This window comes from Canis lupus, chromosome 5 (assembly GCF_003254725.2).
Source record: "Canis lupus dingo isolate Sandy chromosome 5, ASM325472v2, whole genome shotgun sequence".
NCBI lineage: Eukaryota > Metazoa > Chordata > Mammalia > Carnivora > Canidae > Canis > Canis lupus.
In genome coordinates, this window is record NC_064247.1 from 81,820,214 (window position 1) to 81,847,141 (window position 26,928).

General features: G+C 40.3%; 1 protein-coding gene across 6 annotated transcripts in view; it reads right to left on the reverse strand.

Moving 5' to 3' along the window:
• CTCF (CCCTC-binding factor) overlaps window positions 1-26,928 on the reverse strand; it is a 55,267-nt gene that overhangs the window by 17,252 nt on the left and 11,087 nt on the right. For 4 of the 6 annotated variants that reach the window (XM_035715735.2, XM_035715736.2, XM_025426538.3 and 1 more), the window contains exons 4-7: window positions 17,174-17,247; window positions 7,665-8,454; window positions 7,150-7,320; window positions 2,596-2,729 (exon numbers count right to left, since the gene is read on the reverse strand). In XM_035715735.2, the coding sequence (XP_035571628.1) occupies window positions 2,596-2,729; window positions 7,150-7,320; window positions 7,665-8,454; window positions 17,174-17,188 (1,110 nt within the window). In that variant the 5' untranslated portion in view covers window positions 17,189-17,247. The remainder of the gene's footprint in view (window positions 1-2,595; window positions 2,730-7,149; window positions 7,321-7,664; window positions 8,455-17,173; window positions 17,248-26,928) is intronic. The other 2 variants (XM_035715738.2, XM_035715737.2) reach the window with 1 other exon arrangement.

The following is a 26,928-nucleotide window of genomic DNA, read 5'->3' on the forward strand; positions in this document are numbered from 1 at the left end:
TACTGAAACTGAGTGACAGATTTATAGAAGTATATTATCTTATTCTATATCTGTAGGTTTTCTTTTTTAAACATTTTAAATCAGCTGTTTTATTTTTATTTTAAAGATTTTACTTATTTATTCATGAGAGAGAGAGAGAGAGAGAGAGGCAGAGACACAGGCAGAGGGAGAAGCAGGCTCCATGCGGGGACCCCGACGTGGGACTCGATCCCGGAGACCTAGGATCATGCCCTAGGGGCTGAAGGTAGCACTAAACTGCTGAGCCAACGAGGCTGCCCTGTTTTCTGCTTTTGTATAGGTTTGAAATTTTCCATAGTAGTTTATGCTTATTTACAGATCAATTTCCTTCCAGATATGTATCAGATGTTTTTAAACTTTTTAAAAAGATTTTATTTATTCATGAGAGACACAGAGACACAGGCAGAGACACAGGCAGAGGGAGAAGCAGGCTCCCCAAAGGAAGCCCGAAGTGGAACTCGATCCAAGGACCCAGGGACCACAACCTGAGCCAAAGGCAGACACTCAACCACTGAGCCACCCAGGTGCCCCAGTATCAGATGTTTTTGTGTTGTTCAGCTTACCCCTAAATAATTTTATTTCTATTAGAATGTGAACCTATTTTCTGCTATCAATCATATTAAGGTAAGTTACTGGGCTCTGTGTATTTTTCTTGTATGTGGTCACTCAAATGGACTCTTATTGCTCTAAGTTTTTCAGCTGATATTCTTGGATTTTTTTGTGTAAGCAAATATGGCTATAATAACTAAGTTTTGTTTTATCACTTATAATTCATATTTATTTAGCTAAGATTTCCAATACAATGTTGATGCTGAAACAGTAATAAGAACAGGTATCAGGATGCCTGGGTAGCTCAGCAGTTGAGCATCTGCTTTTGGCTCATGGCATGATCCTGGGGTCCTGGGATCAAGTCCCACATTGGTCTTCCTGCATGGAGCCTGCTTCTCCCTCTGCCTGTGTCTCTCCTTAAATGAATGAATGAATAAATAAATAAATATCTTTTAAAAAAAGAACAGATATCTCGTTTCAAGTTTTTATTATTTACTTTTAAGTAATTTCTACACCCAACATGAAGCTTGGGGGCTCACAACTCCGAGATCAAGAGTTGGATGCTCTTCCAACTGAGCCAGATAGGCGGGTGGTCTTGTTCCAAATTTTAATGAGAATACTTCCAATGTTTCAGTTAACTGGGATGGACTGACTACAAGTTTCTGGTATATACTCCTTATAGTAAAGCCATTTTCTTCTACTGCTAATTTTCTAGGACTTTAAATAGTAATGAATATTGAATTTTATAGTTCCACTCAATGTGGCACGCACCAGTAATTTCCTTTTTTTTTTTTTTTTTTTTAATTTATTTACTTATTCATGAGACATTGAGAGAGAGGCAGAGACACAGGCAGAGGGAGAAGCAGGCTCCTCGCAGGGAGCCTGATGTGGGACTCGATCCCAGGGCTCTGGGACCCGATCCCAGGACTCTGGGACCACGCCCTGAGCCAAAGGCTGACGCTCAACCACTGAGCCACCCAGGCGTCTCACACCAGTAATTTCCTAATGTTCAATTCTCCTTGCTTTTAGATATAGTTTATTTAGTAATCGCTTTTTTTTAATAAAGATTTTACTTATTTATTCATGAGAGACACGGGGGGGGGGGGCAGAGGGATAAGCAAGCTTCCTGCAAGGAGCTCGATATGGGACTTGATCCTGGATCCTGGGATCATGCCCTGAGCCGAACGCAGACGCCAAACCACTGAGCCACCTAGGTGTCCCAGTAATCATTTATTTTTAAAATGTATTACTAAATTTGGCGAATAATTTGATTTAGTAGTTTTTGTTTTCTGTGAGAATAATACATACTTTTCTTTTTGGCAGCATTCTTATCCAGTTTTGTTCACAGTGTAGCTTCAAATAGTAAAGGAGATAACATTTTCCTTTTTTTTTTTAAAGTAGGCTCCACATCCAGTGTGCAGCCCAACGCGGGGCCTAAATTCACAACCACGACCAAAACCTGAGGTGATATCAATAGCTGGGCACCTGACCGATTGAACCACCCAGGTGTCCTCATATTTTCCATTTTTATTTATTTATTTAAATTTTAAAAAATTTTCCCTCATATTTCCCATTTTTAAATGCCCTCCACTAGTATAGTTATCTCTTTGATGTTTCAAAGAACTTACCTGTAATAAATATGTGGAACTAGTGCTTTATAAAAAATGGGTAAATCTGGGGGATCCCTGGGTGGCTCAGCGGTTTGGCGCCTGCCTTTGGCCCAGGGCGCGATCCTGGAGTCCCGGGATCGAGTCCCGTGTCAGGCTCCCGGCATGGAGCCTGCTTCTCCCTCCCTCCTGAATCTATGCCTATCATAAATAAATAAATAATTTTTTTTTTTTTTTTTAAAAAGGGTAAATCTTTCACACTCATTACAGTTTTATTACTTTTTGTGGCTGGGAAGGGGAGCGGGTATGTTAATAATCCTGTAAGACTTTCTATCTCATCTGAAGTCAGTTTAGGTCGTTTTTATCCTTATCCTGGAATCACAGTCTTAAGAAAGGGACCAACTAGGAGCCGAACACTCACTTCTACGCTGGCGTAATCGCACATGGAACACTTAAATGGCTTCTCATGGGTGTGTTTATAACGACGATGCCGCACCAATTCTCCACTAGTCACAAAGGCCATGTCACAATCTGGGCACTTGTGAGGACGAGTACCTAGAGAAAGGTGTTATAACAAGAAAACAAGATCAAGGGCACAGTTAATGACAGTTCAACATTTGACAAGAACTGCAGTATGACATTGAACCCTGGTCATCTCAACAACCTTGTACCACTAGCCTGAGAGTAACTCTAAAAGCTATAGCAGGGCCTGGCTAACTTTCTAATACTGACCCTGGAACACTGAAAACACATGTTAAAGATTTAATTTCTCTTAATTACCCATCTGAGTATGCTTTTGAATACAAAATCCCCCCACTTTCTGGGACGCCTGAGTGGCTTAGTGGTTTAGCGCCTGCCTTTGGCCCACGTGTGATCCTGGAGTCCCAGGATCAAGTCCCACTTTGGGCTCCCTGCATGGCACCTGCTTCTCCCTCTGCCTGTGTCTCTGCCTCTCTCTCTCTCATGAATGAATGAACGAATCAATAAATAAATAACAAAAAACTGTATAATCAATCAATAATCAAGGCCAGACACCCTTGTGGTGATAGTGAAAGACTTCCCTCTCATGGACCATAATACCTATACTTGTGATTTCATGTGCTAGCCAGAATACAAAATCCTTTTTATCCCTAGTTTATGAATTCTGATCACTATGTATCAAAGTTAAGAGAAACACCAGTCTGTTTCAACTCTTGATAAAAAAATATAGAACACCTTGGGCTACCTGGGTGGCTCAGAAGGCTGAACGGCTGACTCTGGATTTCAGCTCCAATCGTGATCTCACGGTCGTGAAATGGACCCCTGGCACTGGGTTCCATGCTTAGTGAGGAGTCTGCTTGAGATGTTCTCCCTCTGCCCCTCCCTCACTACCGACCTATACATGCTTTCTCTCAAATAAATAAATCTAAAAAAAAAAAGTCATCTCTTAAGCCTTAGTGTTTTGTCAAGTACAAATCACATAATTAATAGTTATTTGACCCAAGATTCTTTTGCACATCAACTCTTACTATATTATGACTGTACATGGGTGATGAGCACTGAGGGGGACACTTGGTGGGATGAGCAATGGGTGTTATGCTATATGTTGGCAAACTCCAATAAAAAAAAAATTATGACTGTACATATAGGGTCATTGGGCTGTCCTTATTCTGACAATTTTTTAAGAAAACTCAAACCAGAAAACCCCCCAAAACCAAATACAATAGCTTATTTTCTATATAAATTTATTTTGATAATTTTAAGAAACTTATCAAAGGCTTTACAAAGTAGTACTGCCTTTTATATGACTTAAAGATAACTGAGCCACCGGGTGCCCCAACAGATCACTTCTTTGTAAAGAAAAGTAATCTTTACACCCACCATGGGGCTTGAACTCATAACCCCAAGATCAAGAGTCACATGCTCTACCCAGTTCAGTCAGCCAGGCGTGCCTAAACAGATCACTTTTTTTTTTTTTTAAGATTTTATTTACTTATTTGAGAGAGCACAAGCAGTGGGAGGGAGGAGCAGAGGGAAAGGGAGAAGCAGGCTCCTGTCTGAGCAAGGAGCCTGATGAGGGGCTCTATTCCAAGCCCCAGGATCATGACCTGAGCTGAAGGCAGACGCTCAACCAACCAAGCCACCCAGGAGCCCCAACAGATCACTTTCAAACATCCATGTCTAATATTCTGTGATCTGAATGTCAAATCATAAAATAAACATTTTTACAGGGCAGCCCTGATGGCCCAGCGTTTGGCGCCGCCTTCAGCCGGGGGCATGATCCTGGAGTTCTGGGATCGAGTCCCACATTGGGAGCCTGCTTCTCCCTCTGCCTGTGTCTCTGCCTCTCTCTCTCTCTCTCTCTGTCTGTCATGAATAAATAAATATTTTTTAAAAATAAAAAACATTTTTACAAGCTAATAATATACAATTTTTTTTCCTTTTACTGAAGAAATCTTACTGTTTTTAGTATGTCTTCACATAGTAGCCTCCCAACATAACTGACTGATTACATTAGTGGATCCTCTCTAGTCACTTTATTTATTTATTTATTTATTATTTTTAATTTTTATTTATTTATGATAGTCACAGAGAGAGAGAGAGGCAGAGACATAGGCAGAGGGAGAAGCAGGCTCCATGCACCAGGAGCCCGACGTGCGATTCGATCCCGGGTCTCCAGGATCGCGCCCTGGGCCAAAGGCAGGCGCTAAACCGCTGCGCCACCCAGGGACCCCGTCTAGTCACTTTATATTCTAAATACAGCAACTGAAAATGTCCTCAGGTAATAATGACAATAAGGAGATAAGCTGACAGCAGAGCACAGTGATGTTTTCATAGCCTATTACTCAAAAACTAGGGACCATCTATAATTGTGCACTTTGGGTAAGGGGTGACAACAAGGTAGCCCCAAACACCAAAATCAAAGGCAGGCTACCTCTGTGAATGGAATTAGAAACAGTCACAATGTAATGAATGGGACTAGCCATCTGCAGAAATGATTCTGAGATAGAGAAGACCCTCAGAGCAAAGTGTGATTAAAGTATGACAGTAATTAAGAAATTGCAAGGTAAGTTCATTTGCTCAGTTTGCTTCTTTAGTATCACCGGGGATACAGGAGTGGAGGAAAGAGTTTTTTGTCTATGAAAAATATTGTCTGGCAGCACAGACAGATAAGTAAAACAATTAATGAGAAGGAAACCAAGGATCCACTTCTGTTAGGATAAACTAAACTGGAAACCAAGAATTTCTAATGTTTACCTAGTACTATGTAGGGGACAGAAAGAGGCCTGCTACTGGTAGACATATAAGCATGGCAATTAGGAAAGAAACACACACTGTTGTGCAATAGAGATTTTCATTGGGTTGCACCACATGAGCTTATGTCCCTCTGCTCAGGGTCCATGCTTACCAAGTCACCCTTCACTTGCTACATCTTCTTCATATAGGCAAGGGTGTTGCCTACAGTGTAATACAACTGCATCCAGAAAAATAAAAAGGTACAGTCCTCACCATAAACTGATTTTCTGATTGAATCTGACCCTTGAGGGTTTGACTAGTATGAATTAGTCCTGCTGAATCAGTTCTGGGCAACCAGACATATTACACTCTTATTTTCAAAGTTGAGGACTAGACCATGACACACAGTGCCCACATCAAGCACTCCCATTTTAGGAAGTCCTATTATGCGTCCAAATGTTTTTATCTAGTCATATGCCCTTGCACAGTGTCTGTCTTCAAATTACTGAATAAAATATATTATCAAGTGTCTGAGTAGAAAGCAGGGAAATAATGAAAAGTGACCAGATCATATTAGCCAAGAATATACTAATGCATAGTATATCACTTATAGGCCAAACTCGATCATGCTCAGCAGTCTACCAGCACATGTGGATACAGGAAAGCTACTCATCATGAAGAACTGTGTGAGAGAACTCTCTAAAGGGTTTTTTTTTTTTTTTTTTTTAATGATAGTCACACACAGAGAGAGAGGCAGAGACATAGGCAGAGGGAGAAGCAGGCTCCATGCACCGGGAGCCCGATGTGGGATTCGATTCCGGGTCTCCAGGATCATGCCCTGGGCCAAAGGCAGGCGCCATATCACTGTGCCACCCAGGGATCCCGAGAGAACTTTTTTTTTTTTTTTTTTAATTTATTTTATTTATTTATGATAGTCACATAGAGAGAGAGAGAGGCAGAGACATAGGCAGAGGGAGAAGCAGGCTCCATGCACCGGGAGCCCGACGTGGGACTCGATCCCGGGTCTCCAGGATCGCGCCCTGGGCCAAAGGCAGGCGCCAAACCGCTGTGCCACCCAGGGATCCCCCGGAGAGAACTTTCTATTAGCACTCACAGGCAAATGCCAATATAAAAGAGCAAAGAGACCAGAAGGGAGCCTAAAGAGAACTCCAGTGCATAGTACCTCCACTTTAGTGACTCCTGGGACCTAACCACAGCCAGCATGACACTAATACAAAATATTAAAGTGTGTATGGAACACAAATGAGTGTCTGAATTGCTAGAATAATGCCTTAACTGTCCATTCTGAGATTATGAATTACCTCAGTTGAGGTGAAACAACCAGAAATCATAGTTTTTAACAAAGGGAGAACTGCATGCTATTTCTAATGTTCATCCTTACAGTGCCTGGGAATTTGGGGGGTCATTTTTTGTCACTGATGTTAAAAACCTTAGAAAAAAAAAAAAAAACCCCAAAAAACCTTAGCAACACAATGGTGATGTCCTTCAGGAAACATGACAGGTTAGCTACCATAGATAATCTTTTTCTGGCTCACCATCCTTAAACAGTCTGCTTATTTTCCACAAAAATTCCTTTACATTTACCTATAAATTCATCTGCTTATTATAAATCAGGATTACAGCAGAAGAAAGAACAAAAATCATTCTTTAACTTCCCACGGGAACCAGCTTAGATAATACTTAAAACCGAAGTTTTAACCTTTACCATGTTATAGCCCCCAACATTCATATCCAGCACCTGTGTGTGTGTTAAGGTGATTCCTCAGGAGGGTGACTGTTCTGAATGCCCTGCCACAGAGATGGCACTTGTGTGGTCTCTCATCAGTGTGACTTTTCATGTGACGATCCAAATTTGAACGCCGTGGACATGTATAACTGCAAAGCTCACACTGGAATGTCTTCTTTACACCTATATGCAAAACAAAACACTTACTTGTTGCAAGTTTAACCCGAATGTTAAATTTCTACAAATAAACTTCATTAGCCTTTTTAACTATATTCAATCTAAGTCATGTTAAATCATTATTATTCAATGCCACTAAAAGATTTACTTTTTTGTCTTCAGGACTTAAAAAATACTCAGTGTGGAAAAACTTCTTTTAGACTGGTTAAAACGACTGGTACCCAGCTCATGATCTTAAAAAAACAAAACAAAAAACACTTACTATAAAATAATTTGCATATACCCTATGTTATTTATTTGCTTTATCCCAAAATGATTTTATGAGAGTAAAATGGATAAATTCATTTTACCTTTCTTTTTAATTTTTGTTGGTTTTGGAGGCTTCATGTTACCAACTACTTTCTCTGCATTAACCTCTGACAGCAGGCCCTCCTGCTGTTCTTCCTCAAAATCATAGACAGACACATCCACATCTTTGCCTTCCTCTGTGTAACGCAGTTTGCTCTTTTTGGTTTTCTTTGTTTTTTTGGCTGGTGGCTGATAATCTGGGTCTTTTTGCCAACTAGGATCTTCTTGAGGTGGAAGTTCCCCTTGCTCTAGCGTCTCCACCTCTCCATTGGCACCTACTTTCACCACTTGAAACCCTTCAGGCAAAGGTAAGGTGTGACATATCATGGGTTCGCTTTCTGCAAGGCCCTCTTTAGATACTTCATTCTCATAAGCCCCCTGAAGTTCCTCAACTGAAGTGGTAGCAACAGGTACAGTCACAGGAACAGGTACTTGGACAAGCTGAAGCTCTCCTATGTTTATAGGCTGTTCTTCCATATTTACAACCTGCAAAGTTATGATCTGGGTATCGTCCACAGCAGCCTCTGCTTCTGGAGCGACTGTACCCTCCATTACTTCAGTCTTCATCTGAAGAAGGGTAGGATCCAGTTGTTCCATCATTACCATCTGTACACTGCTATTGACATCCTGGACCACCTCACCCCCATCAGTCTGGTTCTGGGGTAGGTGGCAAGTATCCTCTTCCTGGCCCCCTTCCCGGCGTCTCTGATAAGTCTTTCTTTCCTTTCCTTTAATGAAAGTTTCAGACTCTTCCACAATGGCTTCAACCGCCTCACCTTCCATTTCCCCTTCCTTTATAAGGGAGAACACAGCTTGTTATTAATCTATTCATTCATTTATTCCACAGATTGTTATTTAAAATAAAGCTTGTCTAAATGAAAATAAATACATTTTAAAACAAAAACGATCCCTGACAAATTAATTAGGAAATCAATGGTTGTTAAATTACAAAAAGACACAACAGATATTATGTGCCTCCTGATGGAAGAACAAACTACCCCCTATGAAGCAGTCTTATTATAAAAAACAAAAAATCTGAAACTAATCAAGTCTCTAGCTCCAACCACCAATTAACAGGAAATTGGTGACAGAGTATGTTAAATTACACTACAGGGATGAAATCAGCGTAATCCCAACTGAAGGAAACTATGCAGGACTAACTACCCAGTTTCTTCTGCAAATAAATCACCAAGGCAAAAAATGGGAAGGATAGAGGGAGAATTTACATATCAGTGGTTCTCAACCTGGGTAACTTTGCCTCTGGGGGCATTCGGCAAGGCCTGTGACATTTCTGGTTGTCAATACTGGGGTAGATATGCTACTAGCATCTCTAGTGGGTAGAGGCCAAATATATTACTAAATATTCTGATATGCATAGGTTCAATCCTCCACAACAAAGAATTATTGGCCCCCAAATGTCAATAATGCTGAGGTTGAGAAACCCTGATAAAAAGAGATATAAGAAATACAATAATGGGGCACCTAGGTATGTCTCAGTTGAACCTCCAGCTCTTGATTTTAGCTCAGGTCAAGATCTCAGGGTCCTGTGATCAAGCCAGGCCTGTAGACCTCTGCGCTCAGCAGGGAGTCTGCTTGAGGCTCTCTTCCCCCTCTGCCCCTCCCCCTGCTCGCTCTCTCTCTCTCTCTCTCTCTCACACACACACACACACACACACACACACACACGTGCGCGTGTTCTCTCTCTTAAACAAATAAAATCTTTAAAGAAATATAGCAATCAATCACAACATATGGATCTCTTTGGATCCTAATTCAAACCAACAAACAATGTAAAAAAAAATAGGACATGAGACAATTAGATTCAACTCTGGATTTTTTTTTCAACTCTGGATATTTGATGATATTAAAGAACTGTTAACAAAATTAGTTTAAATCCTTTACATTTCCTGTAACTATTAATAAAAACACTGACAGAGGGCCTGGCTATTTTTCACTAAATTCTACCTTAGAAAAATACCCCATCATAGTGTTTCCTCACTCTATTTTTTTGGAATCAGAATCAGACCTTGGATCCAGACTCCAATGGTCCTGAGAGTGACTACCACACAACACTACCTCCTGTGTCATACCATCAACTTGACATTCATTTATTTCTCCTCTGTGAAACCACCAATTCCTTGAGGACAGGGACCATGTCTAACAAGTTGTTTTTGTTCCTCAGCACTACACTCAGGTTGGTAGGTACTCAACTAATTGAACATATTTTAAAAAACAGGAAAAGAAAAATGAGCCAATTCAGTTTCCAGCTCTTAAGCCTTGTGAATACCAAAGTACCCAGATACCTAACAGTAAAATGGGTCTGAACAATCATCTAATTCACAAAAAAATTTGACTTAAGTATATACAAGGTTAATTCAAAATTAAAGTGTTTTGTATTCTTGCCCTAGTCTTACACAAAGCTTTTGTTACTTCTATTAGAGAAACATTTCTCCAATTTGGGTACCTTAACACTATACCCATGCTGGTAGTCAGGACCACCCACAAGGTAGTACAAAGACTACAAAGAGCTGGTTCTGCATTCAAGGAGTTACTGTCTATTTTAATAAACCAAAGCTTATTTACTTAAGTAATTTCTATACCCAATGTGGGGATTGAACTCATAACCCCGAGATCAAGGGTCACCATGCTCTTCTGACTGAGCCAGCCAGGCATCCCTAAAGAGTTACTATCTAACTTAAGGGACAGAACAGCTACAATGGTTCTAGGTAAAAGTAGGTAGGTTCTGAGAACTCTACTCAACTGGTGTGAACTAGTCACACTGTAAATTCTCAATAGTCACATGGGGCTACCCTGTTGGACAGCACTGTTTTATATCTTTGTTTCTCAAAGCATGGTCTAAGGACTAGCAGCAATGGCATAACCTGGAACTTGTTAGAAGCATAGAATTTCAGGCTCTACTCTTTGTTTCTTAAACAATTATATTTGTGGGGTTTTTAAAGTTTTTTTTTTTTAATTTAAGTAATCTCTACACCCAATATAGGGCTTGAACTTACAACCCTGAGATCAAGAGTTACATACTCTTCTAAGCAAGCCAGCCAGGCACCCCTTCAGGTTCTCCTCTTGATCCACAGGATCAGAATCTGCAATTTAATAGATCTCCAGGGACGCCTGGGTGGCTCAGCGGTTAAGCATCTGCCTTCGGCTCAGGTCATGATCCCGGATCCCCGGATCGAGTCCCACATCGGGCTCCCTGCATGGAGTCTGCTTCTCCCTCTGCCTGTGTCTCCGCCTCTCTCTCTCTGTCTCTTATGAATAAATAAATAAAATCTTAAAAACATTAAAAAAAAATAATAGATCTCCAAGTGGTTTTATATGCTAAAGTTTGAGAGGTACTACTTTATACCACTGCTCTTCACAGATTAAAAAAAAAAAAAGTTTTTTCAGTTCGGGAAGGTCCCAAAATTAGTACCCCAACAAGGATGGGTAATTCCACATGTTGCAGTTAAGGAACAGAGAAAAAAGCCCATCTACCTTGGTGACATTCTTGGGAAAAATACCAAAGCACAAAGAACAAAAAACTTATAAGCCATAAATTGCTAATGCTGACCATTCCAGACAATTGCTATTTTGATATCCTCAACTATAAAACTGACGGAGGAAAAACAATCTCTGAGCTCAACTGAGTTGTGAGGCATACAACAATTTGAAGAACACAGAAAAATCCATCTTCTCTTGGCCTTGAATTCAAAAACTTTTAAATATAAATAACTTGCTTATAAATAACCAGGTCTAACCTAAAAGAAATCACTGGAATTAAAATCCAGGTAGAAAAAGTAAAAGTACAAGGAGTACAAATAGAAACCAATTGTGTTGCCAGGGAACTGAGCCGACAGAGTATTCCCTCCCTGTGAAAAAAACACATGTAAGGTTCCTGAACATCAGCCTCTACTCAGGAACTCAAAAGCAGTAGCTTCAGTTTTGACAGAGAACAATCAGATACAAAGTAGCAAGGCACGCCTCTCCCACACAGGGCTTAGAAAGCCCAAAGCATCACCTCAAGTAGTGGATCCCTTTACCTAACATTCTACAGGAGAAGGGAATCTCTCCCCTGAATTGGTAACTAACCTAATTGGCCGGCCCAGGTCTCTCTTCCCACCAAGTACTGCTCTGCGAGCTATAACATCCCTTTAGCACTTCTGATCCATGTCTTCTCTTCCTTTACAGACTCCACTGTTTCCACTCAGTTTCTCTTAGCCACACAACACACACAGAACACACACAGAGACTCAACTCTAGGAAACAAACTGAGGGTTGCTGGAGGGGGGGTGGATGGGAGGATGGGCACTGGGGTAACCAGGTGATAGGCACTGAGGAAGGCAGTTGATGTAGTGAGCACTCCATGTTATAAGCAAGAGATGAATCACTAAATTACCTCTGAAACTAATAATACACTATATGTTAAATTGAATAAAAAAAAAAAAGAGTTCCCCCCTCTCATGCTCTACCTCTCTCCTTGCTTCAGTCATCCATGCTTTCTAGACTTTTCAAAGCTTTCTGTGGACCAATGATAATAAAAAAGGCTTACATTTACTTTCAGAACATATATATATTTTTTAGATTATCAAAGTATATTAGTTCATTTAGAGAAATCTGAAAAATGAAACACATTAAAGATTTTTTTTGAAGTTATTCATGGGGTACCTGCTGGCTCAGTCAGTGGAGTGTGGGATTCTTGATCTTGGGGTTGTGGGTTCAAGCCCCATGTTGGGTATAGAGATTACTTAAAAAATAAAACCTTAAAAATTCACAATACCTAGAGATAATCACCTAGCCCTTTGCTATTTATTCAGTTGTTTTTTCCCGTATGGGTGTTTTTATAGAGATGAGATGACATCATACATATAGTTTGCACACACTTGTATATGGCCTTGTTCTCCTATCTTCAGAACCCAATGTTATTAAAAGGACTTCAGGGCAGCCCAGGTGGCGCAGCGGTTTAGCGCCGCCTTCTGCCCAGGGCGTGACCCTGGAGCCCCAGGGTCGAGTCCCACGTCGGGCTCCCTGCATGGAGCCTGCTTCTCCCTCTGCCTGTGTCTCTGCCTCTTTCTCTCTCTCTGCCTCTCATGAATAAATAAATGAAATATTAAAAAAAAAATAAAAATAAAAAAATAAAAGGACTTCACTCCTCCTTGAGCCTTCTGTGGTCCCTCTGCTTGGTCCACAAGCACCATGTAGCAAGAACCATAGCAGCCAACTTCTCCTCACCCTCAATCTCAGTTTCTCTGGCAGCTGACGGTATGAAACTTGTATTCCTTCTTCACTAGCCTCTTTTCTCTCTTGGCTATGTCTTTCCCAGGTCTCTTCCTTCGTCTCTGAGAGCTATTCCACCTGCTCCTCTGAATACATCAAGGTCCTGTTCCTTGCTCTGTAGCCACTCCAACCGCTAGCCTTTTTTAAAATTCAGCTGTCTCCAGAGATCTTTCAGATCCATTTCTGCAATTCCCTAGTTTCACTGCCTACAAGGCATCTCCCCATGTGGACGTTTGGCTACCACCTTCAACTCAGTGGCACTGGAGAAGGAACTACTGAACTGTAGTCTCTAATCCACCACAAACCAAATGAAGGCAGCTAGAAAGTAGGTAGTCCTCTGAAGAACAGATCCTTTCTATATTCTCTGTCATCCTGGTGACAAAGTGAAGCTTAGAAACATTTGTTTTCATTAATTTATTTTATTTAAGATTTTATCCATTCACTTAACAAAGAGAGAGAGCAAGCACAAGCAAGGGGACTGGCAGAGGGAGAGGGAGAAGCAGGCTCCCCACGGAGCAGGGAGCCTAACTCAGGGCTTGATCCCAAGACCCCAGGATCATGACTTGAGCTGAAGGAAGACACTTAACCTACTAAGCCATCTAGGTGCCCCTAATTTTCTGACTGAGCCACCCAGGTGCTCCTAATTTTCCCCAGTGCCTGGGTAGCTCAATTGGTTAGGTGTCTTCCTTTAACTCAAGTCATGATCTTGGGGTCCTGGGATCAAGCCCTGTGTTGGGCTCCGGCTCTGTGCGGAGCCTGCTTCTCTCTTTCCCTTGTCCCTCTGTTACTCCCTCTACCCCTCGTCCCCAACTTGTGCTCTCATAAGTAAAATCTTAGAAACAAAAACAAACAAACAAAAAAAAAACCCCACAGGCACCTGGGTGGCTCAATCGGTTAAGTGTTTGCCTTCGTCTCAATCCTGGGATTAAGTCCTGCATCAGGCTCCCTGCTCTGTGGGCAGCCTGCTTCTTCCTCTCCTTCTGCCTGCCACTCCCCCTGCTTAGTTCTCTCTGTCAAATGAATAAATATTTTTTTTAAGAAGTAATTTTTAGTGTTAACTTATTTATTTAGTAAACTCTACCCCCAATATGGGGCTTGAATTCATGACCCCAAGATCAAGATTTGCATGCTTTACTGACTGGGCCAGCCAGATGCCCCAAGGACATTTTTTTGAAAAATCATTTGATCAACTTCTAGGATAAGCAAGAGAAGGTTCCCTTAGACTGGCACAGTGATCCTGGCACCTGCAAACATGGGGCCGGCAGAGAGGAAAACTGGCACTTGAGCACTTACTTATCAGCCCTTGCTGACTACGCCTGAGTAGGAGGATGCAGAAGCCTAGCCTGTTAACAGGGGCCCCTGCTGCCTGGCCATGTTCCTAGCCACCAGCCTGGCCCGCATACTTGGGAGCCTACTAAATCGGCACTCCCTCTCTTGCCTCAGTCTCTTCTTTGCCAGCTCTATGTTGCTCAAATCTTTTGCATAAATCTTCCTTTAACCCACTCAATAATTTAGCATCTACCATTTCTTTATTCCCTTCATGGTCAACCTCACACTAGCTATCTCAACTCCTTTATTTCTCCTTCCATGCCTTGGTTCACCAGTCTGGTTTCCGTTCCCCAATTCTCTATTGAATTGCTTAAGGTGAGCAATGGCCCTTAACTGGTAAATCCAAAGGAGACTTTTCTGTCCTGATTTGACTTGACCTCTGTGTGGAATTCACCATTCTATTCTAGGCTTTATCCCAGAATTATGCCAGACCATCAGAAAAAAAAAGCTGGGTATATTTGGGTCACATGGTCTTATCCCCTACAGAACTGCTTTCACCAAGTTTTGTTTTGGCATTATGCCCTTGGCTTACACTAAAGGATACGTGGGAGAAATTTTTGAGTTGCATGCTTGAAAAAGCTTTTCTTCCAAACTAAGACATTTTTTTTTTCATTGTTGAGACCCATGTAACAGGATCGTGAGTTACCATTTTTTTTAGTTGGCCATACCTTGATCAATTTGTTTCCTCCCAAACTATGTAATATAATTTTCTATTCTAATTTGTATTTTCTAGGGTTTTGATTTTATATCTTATTTTTTGTTGGGGGGGGGGAGCAGGAGGAGATAGAGACCCAAGCAGGATCCCTGCCCAGCATGGAGCCTGATGCAGGGCTCAATCTCAGGACCCTGAGCCAAAATCAAGAACCAACTGAGCACCAACTAAACCACCCAGGAGCCTTTTCATTTCTTTATTTTTTTAAAAAAATATTTTATTTATTTATGCATGAGAGACACAGAGAAATAGAGAGAGGCAGAGACATAGACAGAGGGAGAAGCAGGCTCCATGCAGGGAGCCTGATGCGGGATCGATCCCAGGACTCCAGGATCACGTCCTGAACCGAAGGCAGGCACCAAACCAGTGAGCCACCCAGGCGTCCCGACTTTTTCATTTCTTAATTATATATTCTGTGCATTTTCTCAAATTCTTTGTGGAATAAGATGGGCTATCAACTTAAAACTGTATATACATACATATTTAATACATAGAAAATACAAAAAATACAGAAATGAAGGGAGTTACCATTATTAAGAAATGTATCAAAATAAAAATAACCACAATTAAAATTTTGCAGACATATTTGAAGGTTATAAAACTCTCCCAAGAAACATAAAAGACCTCACTAAACAGGGACACTATCTATATCCATGATCAAAAAGGCCAAACATCATAAAGCTGTTCATTCTTTCTCCTTTACATACAGTATTTTTAAAATGTCCGAAAAACAAACAAGATAATGATAGCAATGAAATTTCCAAAAACTGAAGGCAACTTTCTATTTCCAAATATTAATATATTATAAAGCCACAGTAATTAATATAGTGTACATTGTCACTATCACAGCAAATTTAAACAGAAGAGACAATTCAGAAACAATCCCTAGAATATAAAAAGCTTGTCATTTAAAAAATTAGTGGGAAAAAAAAATTAGTGGGGAGCAGAGGATTATTCCATAAACGGTGCCAAAAAGCTATTAAACTATTTGGAAAATACTGAATTATGTATATTTTTGAATTATATTTTTAATCCACTGGAATACATTCTGTTGTCTAAGAGATAAGGAGATGTGGGGATGCCTGGGGGCTCAGCAGTTGAGCATCTGCCTTTGGCTCAGGGTGTGAACCCAGTGTTTGGGATCAATTCCTGCATCAGGCTCCCTGTAAGGAGCCTGCTTCTCCCTCTGCCTGTGTTTCTGCCTCTGTGTCTCTAATGAATATATAAATAAAATGTTTTAAAAAAAGAAAAAGATAAGGAGACATTAGAAACAAAACACAGCAACAATTAAAAAAAGAAAACCCCACATTGAAAAAAAAAAAAAAAAGTGAATAGCCTCAGAATGAGGAAGTTTGGGGATCCCTGGGTGGCGCAGCGGTTTGGCGCCTGCCTTTGGCCCAGGGCGCGATCCTGGAGACCCGGGATCGAATCCCACGTCGGGCTCCCGGTGCATGGAGCCTGCTTCTCCCTCTGCCTATGTCTCTGCCTCTCTCTCTCTCTCAATCTGTGTGACTATCATAAATAAATAAAAAATTTAAAAAAAAAAAAAAAAAAAGGAATGAGGAAGTTTTTGAGCTAAGACACAGAAATAATAGGAGAAACTTGAATCAGTGAAATTGTGACCTTAAGAAAAAAAATTTTTTTTTAATTTATTTTTTTATTGGTGTTCAATTTACTAACATACAGAATAACACCCAGTGCCCGTCACCCATTCACTCCCACCCCCCTTAAGAAAAAATTCTTATGACAAAAGCACCAAACAAAATTAAAAAGAAAACAGTTAACAAGAAAGAAGTATTATATATAACATATGTGACAAAGAATTAACATCTTTATCATATGCCTGTAAAATTTGTAAGAAAAAGATGAACATCTCGGCACCTGGGTGGCTCAGCGGTTGAGCATCTGCCTTTGGCTTAAGTTGTGATTCAACTGAGTCTCACATCAGGATCCCCACAGGGAGCCTGCTTCTCCCTCTGCCTATGTCTCTGCCTCTCTCTGTCTCTCATAAATAAATTAATAAAATCTTAAGGGGAAAAAAAAGATGAACACCGAAAGAAAAAGCTGGGCAAAGGACACAAACAAATGACTCAAAGAAATACAAATGGCAGATGAGTTAAAAAGAAAAAAAGAACCTCTTTAACACTAAATCAAACAACAAAAAATAAAGCAAATTAAAATATCATGACAACATGTTACCTCTATGCCTGCCATGGCTGTTTTAAAGGATAATCCGTCATATTGGTCATGATGCCATGAAATCAGCAAGTTAGCTGATAATATAAATCAAGAATTTTAAAAATATTCAAATTATAATCCAGTAACTCCAATTCACTTTATGCCTAGAAATACTCAAGAGATGAACATCAAGATTATAAGGATATTATTTTATTTATTTAAGTAATGTCTACACCCAACGTGAGGCTTGAACTCATGACCCCAAGAGATGAAAAGTTACATGCTCATCTGAACTAGTCAGGTGCCTCTGATTACAAGGGTATCATTAATCAAAGTGAATAATTCTAAACAACTTAAGAAGTACAACCATAGGTGAATAGTCAAAACTTGGAAAATGATACACCCACAAAGTGAAATATTATACACTGAAAATCACATATCAATATAATGTGTAATATGAGGAAAATGCTCATTCCATATTAAAAAAAAAAAGGAAGGGAGGGGCAAGAGAAGCAGAATGGAATAGTCATCAAGAGCTTCGGCCCTCCAGCCAGAAACCTGAATCCCAATTCTGGTTCCTCTACCTAACTAGCAGTGTGACATGGAATGAGATATGCTACCCCCTTCTGTGCCTCAGTATCCTTTTTTTTTTTTTTTTTGAGATTTTATTTATTTATTCATGAGAGACACAGGCAGAGGGAGAAGCAGGCTCCACACAGGGAGCCCGATGTGGGACTCGATCCGGGGCTCCAGGACCACGCCCTGGGCCGAAGGCAGGTGTCAAACCGCTGAGCCACCCAGGGATCCCCTCTCAGTATCCTTTTGTACAGAATAGGGACAATAATGGTATCCACTTCATAAACTATCATAAAGATTCAATAGAACAATGCGCACACACAGCCTAGCTACTGTGCTCCTATCATTATACTGTGCTCCTCTGGATCCTTCACCCTGAGGGTAATGAATACATGTTAGCCAAACAAGTTTTTAACTTTTCAGTTGCCTAAATTCTTCTTTGTTTTTAAAAGAGTTTATTTATTTGAGAGAGAGAGAGAGTGTGTGTGTGTGTGCGCGCGCACATGCATGAGTAGGGAGGAGAGGGAGAGGGAGCGGCACACTCTCCGTCAAGCAGGGAGCCTGATGTGGGGCTTGATCCCAGGACCTGGGGACCATGAGCCAAGCTGAAGGCAGACACTTAATTGAGACACCCAGGTGCCCTAGAATTCTAATCATAAACCTTACATAAATGTTCCCCACTAAAATCTTCTCTGAAAAACTACTCAATTTCTGCAGGATGAAGGCAGCAACCAATGGACACAACTTGGTGACCGACCAATTCTAGGAAAGAAAGAGAAAAAGAAGAGCCAAAAAGGAACACAACAGCATTCCAGGCTGGTCTCTCTTTACTAGTCTGTCCAGCGTATTGATGCCTGATGAAACTTTCCTTCTGAAATGAGATACAAAAACTCATGGTGGTTGAAGCTTACCAAATCAACTCCAAATTCTATTTTTTTTTCTAAAGTAATTTTCATGCCCAATGTGAGTGAGGCTCAAACTGACATCAAGAGTTGCATATTCCGGGACACCTGGGTGGCTCAGCGGTTGAGCGTCTCTGCCTTTGACTCACGGCGTGATCCTGGAGTCCCAGGATCGAGTCCCACATTGGGCTCCCTGCATGGAGCCTGCTTCTCCGTCTGCCCATGTCTTTGCCTCTCTCTGTGTGTGTGTCTCTCATGAATAAATAAATAAAATTAAAAAAAAAAAAAAAAGAGTTGCATGTTCTACTGACTGAGCCAGCCAGGCACCCATCAGCTCCAAATTCTTTAGCTGCACTCTCAAAACTCTGAAGAGTTTGTCCTCATCCTTTCCACCCACCTAACCTCACCTTACAGGCATCTTCTAAACAAGTGCCTATTGTTTTGTCCCCTCCCAACTCAAGTGATCCCCTAAATCACATCTTCTCAAGTATAAACTGACTTTATGTTTGTCTGGTTTTCACTGTAGTACACTGTTCTAAGTTTGTTTTTCCCTCAAATAGTCTATTAGCTTGTTGAGAGGAATTATTATGCCTTTTAATTCCGTATCCTCTACAGCAATAAATACAAAACACTGTTACAGAAACAGTCGACAATATCAGACACTCAATATCGACATTACTATCATGTGAAACACATATAAATAGTTCCTGTCCATAACAAGAGCAGGGAATATGGAAAAACAAAATATTGTATGCTTCATCGTAGCTTAGCTGTATGATTTCCTTTATTGCTGTTTGTGCCATTTCTTGTGTGATTTCTTAAAGAAAAATAAAAAGTCCTAACAATACAATTATGGGTTAGATCTTAAAAATCCTACCAATAAAAATAAAGGCTAGAGGGATCCCTGGGTGGCGCAGTGGTTTAGCGCCTGCCTTTGGCCCAGGGCGCGATCCTGGAGACCCGGGATCGAGTCCCACGTCAGGCTCCCGGTGCATGGAGCCTGCTTCTCCCTCTGCCTGTGTCTCTGCCTCTCTCTCTCTCTCTCTGTGACTATCATAAATAAATAAAAAAAAAAAAATTAAAAAAAAAAAAATAAAAAAATAAAGGCTAGAGGCACCTAGCTAGCTCAGCCAGTAGAGCATGTGACTCTTGATCTTGGGGTCGTAAGTTCAAGCCCCATGTTGTACGTGGAGCTTACTTAAAAAAAAATAAAACAAAATGCCCTGAATCATGCACTGTAGGTGCTCAATAAATATGTTCTGGATGAAAAAAAAGTTTTTTTTAAAGATTTTATTTATTCATGAGAAACAGAGAGAGAGAGAGAGAGAGACACACACACACACACACACACATAGGCAGAGGGAGAAGCAGATTCCATGCAGGGAGCCTGGCGTGGGACTCAATCCTGGGTCTCCAGGATCACGCCCTGGGCTGAAGGCAGTGCTAAACCACTGAACCACCTGGGCTGCCCGAAAAAAAAAAATTTAAATAAAGACTGACTATTCTAATTTTGAAGACAGTAAAATTTAGTAATTTATCACCTAGATTATACTGCTGTACAGCCAATATGTCAGATATTTTCCAAAGGAAATCAACCAAAATAACCTTTTACATTCAGCAATACAGAGTTTAGTCCTCTGGGGAGATCAGTTATTGTAAAATACAAATGTACTAAAAATGATAGATAGATACTGAGAATGAGATAGTAAAAAAGGATAATTTCTCGTAGTCTATTTTATAAATAAAACTACCACAACTTTTTAATATACTGTTCTTTACAAGGGATAAGTGATTGCTAAAAAACAAACAAACAAACAAAAAAACAAACCCTAACTTATTTTCTGGAGCACATTAGAAGACTATCTATACACTCTTGGCAAAAATAGTAATCCCAAGTTCCCATGATTATAAGAACACAGTATATAATACATGTAACATAAAAAATAAGTATTAATCAATTGTTTAGGTTATTAGTGAGGCTTTTGGTCAACAGCAGGCTGTTAGTTACATTTTTTGGGAGTTAAAAGTAATACCCAGGAGAGGCTGGGGTGGGGGGTGGAGGGCATTGGCGCCCCTAACCCCACATTGTTTAAGGGTCTATGGTAGTGTGACTGAGTGCTATAGCTGGGATTAACATACTTCCCACCACCTTGGCACAAATGATGGCATAGGTGGGTAAAAGAGGGCTTGAAGGAGAGGAAATGCTACATCTGGATCTTAAAAGAGGAGATGGACCCTGACAGGCAAAGTACAGTAGAGAGGAACATGCTAAAAGAGGATATGTATGGAATTAGACAAATTCTATGCAAAAAAATTCAACATAAGTGAAACGGTACTAAGCCATTTCAGATTTATTAGTGTGACCTGACTTTGGAGGTCATGCTCATGATCTGGTTTCTCACTAAGGGCAGCCTGTTTATCTCACTTATTGAACAATTTACACATGAAACAGAAGACAAAGTGTATCTGGGAGTCAACATGCTGGTGCCTCAACACTGAGTAAAAGCTGCTTCCGGGGATCCCTGGGTGGCGCAGCGGTTTGGCGCCTGCCTTTGGCCCAGGGCGCGATCCTGGAGACCCAGGATCGAATCCCACATCGGGCTCCCGGTGCATGGAGCCTGCTTCTCCCTCTGCCTGTGTCTCTGCCTCTCTCTCTCTCTCTGTGACTATCATAAATAAATAAAAATTAAAAAAAAAAAAAAAAAAAAAAAAGCTGCTTCCCAAGCACACGGTGCCCCTCTCTGCTTTCCATAACCTGAGTGACACTTTTGCTGGAATACAGGAATACAGCAACTTAATGCCTCACTTCTCCTTGTGCTCCCCAGGGTGATGATATGAGAACTAGCAGATCTCTTTGCTCTGCTCCAAGCCCATAACCCTGAAAGCAGCTCAGAGTTACACTATCTTTAGAGTAGTCCTTTAGTCTTTCATTACTGGGAATGAGCTAGGCTGGGGATCTATGGCAAGTCTGTCACCTTGAATAAATATGTCACAAAAAGGAATAAGTTACAGACACACACAATATAGAATTTATAGAACATCTAAGAGCCACATTCTACGGATTTTGAGGCAGATTCTATGTGAGCAGTTCCCAAACCTGGATGGTATCAGGATCACCTGGTGAGCTTTAAAATACATAGATCCCAGAGATTCTGATTCAGTAGGTCTAGGGTAGAAGAGATATTTTAAAAGGTTCCCAGGTAGGGATGCCTGGATGGCTCGGCAGTTTAGCGCCTGCCTTCAGCCCAGGGCCTGATCTTGGAGTCCTAGAATGGAGTCCCACATCGGGCTCCCTGCATGGAGCCTGCTTCTCCCTCTGCCTGTGTCTCTGCCTCTCTATCTCATGAATAAATAAAATCTTAAAAAAAAAAAAAATTTGTTTTGTTTAGAGAAAAATCTACAAAGTTTATCTCAAAACTAGTATGACTTCCACATATGCAATAATGGAATGTATTCCATTCCTTCCTACCCAAGAAGGAAGTCTTACTAAGTTTTACCTCTACCATCGGCCATCAACAAAATATCTCTCTACATGATATCAACAAGCTCAACACATGACACAAGGAAAAAAAGTAAAGAGAAGTGGACATATGTGACAGGAGTGAACTCCTGGTTTTGCAATGTCTCTCAGTGATCCTGTAGCCACTGCTTGAATGTTTCTATAAACCAGTACTTGCTCATGAAGGGTACTTGGCGTTACCAAGACCATTTTTATTTGGTAAATGGGGTCTCCTATAAGATCAATGTTAAATCAGAAGTCAACAGCTTAAATTCAACAATGCATACTCATACTAAAGGCACAATAATAAATGGCAATAGGAGTTCTCTGAACAAAAATCAAATAATAGTATATTTTTAACAGAGTAAGAAAGGCGCCTGGATCCTGGGGTCCTGGAATTAAGGCCCACACTGGGCTCCCTGCTCAGTGGGCAGCCTGCTTCTCCCTCACACATTGCTTGTACATGTTTGCTCTCAAATAAGTAAATAAATACATAAATCTATAAAAAAATAAAGAGAGTACGATATTCTTAGTGAATAAATAGTATAGTAGAATGAAGTACAGATAATTGCTTAAGTACTATTCAATAGAACAAAAGAAATCTAAAAACAGATAAAAGCTATACGTGTATAGGAACACATACGGAAGCTTAATGGAAGAAACAGAATGTTACTTTAAACTACATTAGATTATGAAAACAAATAATTTGTCAATTTGGTTACTCTAAAAATATGGAAACAAATATAGGAAAGGAGATATAGGCAATAGCTTACCTAAGAAACTGGGGGAAAAATTATATACTTATAAATATCTAAAAGACATGATTAGAGGAGCTAAAGACCTTGTCTGGCAAGATGCCAGAAAGAAAAAAAAAATTGTAAAATACAATTTATTACAAAGAGGTAACCATGTCACTATTATTTTATAATCTCAACATATATTCATAACAAAAAATTTTAAGTAGGAGCAGAAAGTTAAAGATACGAATAATTCAGAGACACAAGAAGTATCACAGGCAATTAGGGTATCCCCTGTTATTATAGAATGGGTACATACATACTTGTGTGAATGTAAAATACCTTGTACCTGCTTTATGATATATGATCATGAACATTCTCTGCCAGCTTTCTGTTATACCAGAGTTTATAAAAAAAATAAGAAGTAGCAGGCTGAAATAATTTACAACTTTCAATGGTCCAACTGGACAATACTAAAAATAGGTGCTAAGCAACACTGGTTTCCAATCAATGATGGTCTGTTCTTATCACAGAGAAACTACTGAAAGATTCTGAAGAAGCCCTGAATTATAATGAAAGAGGTATTTACCTCTTTGAGGTAAATTGTTGAATTTAAGCTCAAATTCTGAACACAGCTGGTACTAGATACCAAGCTTTAATATTAGTGACAGCCAGAGTCTAACAATGCATTGCATACACAGACAACCTTTAAAGTTGGTGACTATGTTAAAAAAAATTCTGATACTAAAAACCTAATGTGTGCCAGTGTGCAGGAGCAGTAACAGTGTATATAGTCTTCACACTTTTCTTCTATAGAAATACATGGATTTATATTTCTGACAAAAGAGATCAAAAAAGCTGAATATATAGCAAATAATTAGCTCCAAACCAAATGCAGCAGGACATTCTGTGAAACCTAGACTATGCAGACCCAAACGGGGAAGAACAAAAAAGGCAGAAGCACTTGCCCTACATCTATGACCTCAGGCAAATCACTCTCTTAGGTTTATTTTCTATAAAAGAGATTGCCAGATTACTTCAACTTTAATCTGGGCTTAACATCCTATACTTCTTTTTTTAGGTTAGATTATGAAGTTAGATTCATCCTTGCAGGTAAAGGAACAAGTACCCCACATCCCAGCTAAAAAAGACCGGAAATTTTAACAAGTGCATACAGCAAAGTTGTACAAAAGGATGGAACAAAAGGTAGTTCCCTAGCTTCACAGTCTACTTGTCTGTAACAAAGAATCAGGAAGAGGTCTCTACAATCTATTTAGATGAAGATGGCTAATGCACATCACTCTACCAACTGTCATTTACATCTGAAGTCCAGGAAATTTTAGAGGGGGGTAGGGACAGAGGGAAAGGGAAAGAATCTCAGGCAGGTTCCACCTCAGCATGTAGCTCCAGGCAAGGCTTGATCTCAGGACCCTGAGATCATGACCTGAGCTGAAATCAAGAGTTAGACACAACCAACTGAGCTACCGAGGAACCTTGGAAGCCCAAGTAATCTAATAAGAAATCTCTGTGTCAGTCAGAAACACCATAAACATTAGGTACAATCTACCAGATTGGCTGTTTCCTCCCTCCATTAGGTTATGTTTTAAACTAGAAAGGCTGCTCAAAGTCAAGGTATAATCACTGTATAACCCTGCATACTCCCCCTACACACAGAACATCAAGACATTTGCTCTTAAAAACCCTCATCAAGGGCAGCCCTGATGGCCCAGTGGTTTGACACCACCTTCAGCCCAGGGCGTGATCCTGGAGACCTGGAATCGAGTCCCGAGTCGGGCTCCCTGCATGGAACCTGCGTCTCCCTCTACCTGTCTCTGCCTCTCTCTCTCTCTCTCTCTGTCTATCTTGAATAAATAAATAAAATCTTAAAAAAAAAAAAAAAAAAAAAAAAAAAACAACAAACCCTCATCAGGGCAGCCTTGGTGGCTCAGCGGTTTAGTGCCGCCTTCAACCCAGGGAGTGATCCCAGGGACCCAGGATCGAATCCCACACTGGGCTCCCTGCATGGAGCCTGCTTCTCCCTCTGCCTGTGTCTCTGCCTCTCTCGAATAAATAAATAAAATCTTAAAAAAAAAAAAAAAACCCTCATCAATCTACAACATTTTAGGACTCTTATTTGCCACCCTTCTTGTTGGGGAGGCATCTACCCTCCTTCAAAATAAGAAACAGAGGATTTAATTTTAGTGTGAAAAATGCTTAAAGCCATAACTATATACTTGATAGGATAATCTACTTAGCCATTAGCTAAGATGCAGACGTATCTGAAAGTCATTAAATCATCAAATATCTACTACTGAGAACAGTCAAGAATAAAATCAAAATAAAAGGACTCTGGGGAAAAAAAAAAAAAAAAAAAAAAAAAAGGACTCTGGGGACACCTAGATGGCTCAGTGGTTAAGCTGTGCTTTCAGCTCAGGGCGTGATCCTGGGGTTCAGGGATCGAGTCCACATCAGGCTTCCTAAGGGGATCCTGCTTCTCCCTCTGCCTATGTCTGTCTCTTATGAATAAATACATAAAATCCTTAAAAAGAAAAAAAGGACTATGAATAGCTATTATCACACCTCAAAATCTGTGCACTCAAATGTACAATTAACTTGGCTCTTACTCAAAGTCCATCTACTTTTATATTAGAAATAATTCAAACAGTGGGGAAGAGGAGAGATGAAGTATTAGAGGCAAAATGCTAGGGCCAAAACCAAGAGACTTATCCCCAAAGGAACAGGTTAGAAAACTTAACCAGCAATAAAGAAGTACATTCTTAGTAATTTGAAATAACGTAAAGTATCTAATGGGGGAAAATGTTCATAACATATAACATGAAGGAAGCTTACAAAAGAGAATGCAGGGGATCCCCGGGTGGCGCAGCGGTTTAGCGCCTGCCTTTGGCCCAGGGCGCGATCCTGGAGACCCAGGATCAAATCCCATGTCGGGCTCCCGGTGCATGGAGCCTGCTTCTCCCTCTGCCTGTGTCTCTGCCTCTCTCTCTCTCTGTGACTATCATAAATAAATTAAAAAAAAAAAACAAAAAACAAATAGCATTTCTAGCGAGATTCCCTATCTTAAGTCAGGCAGGTATGACATCTTGCCTGGACCGATGCAACGGCCTTGGTCAAACTAGTTTCCCTGCTTTCTCTCTTTGCTTCCTTACCATCCATTTTTCACACAATGGACACAGATTTTTAAAATGGTAATTTATTATCAGGAAGGAGATTTCAATTCTGAAACCTCCCAAGTGAAAACTTATAAGCTGAAGTCTAATAAACTCTTAAACCTAGACTACAGGGTCCTTTAAGGCCCTATCAGCAGATCTGCATCCAGCCTCACACACTCTGCTCTAATCATACTAAACTGCTTTCAGTAGCCAGAACATTCTGGGCTCTCTCCTCTTGCCTCTGGGCCTTTGTATATGCTATTCCCTCTTCTAGGAATATTCAAGCAATTAAATTTATATGAAGTCATCCTATAAATACACTAGTACAAGTGCACAAAGAGGTGTATGCAAGGATATCTACTAGAACTTCTTTGTCTAACAGCAAAACTGAAAACAACTTAAATGCCCAGGACTATGTGCATTGTATGATACCATCTGTTTTTTTATTTTTTTATTTTTTTTATTTTTTTTTAATTATTATTATTTTTTATTTTTTTATTTTTTTATTTTTTTCATTTTATTTAGGATAGTCACAGAGAGAGAGAGAGAGAGGCAGAGACACAGGCAGAGGGAGAAGCAGGCTCCGTGCACCGGGAGCCCGACGTGGGATTCGATCCCGGGTCTCCGGGATCGCGCCCTGGGCCAAAGGCAGGCGCCAAACCGCTGCGCCACCCAGGGATCCCCCATCTGTTTTTTTAAAAAGGATACACACACACATGCTTATGCATGCATATGATTTTCTCCAGAAGGATATATGAAAAGCTGTAATATTTATTACCTCCGAGGAAGAAAACTGAGGGATCAGGGGTAGAAAAAAGTTATTACTTTTCACTGCACATTTTGTACTATTTGAAACATTCACCCCCATGTGTTTTTATTTAATGTGGTAGTT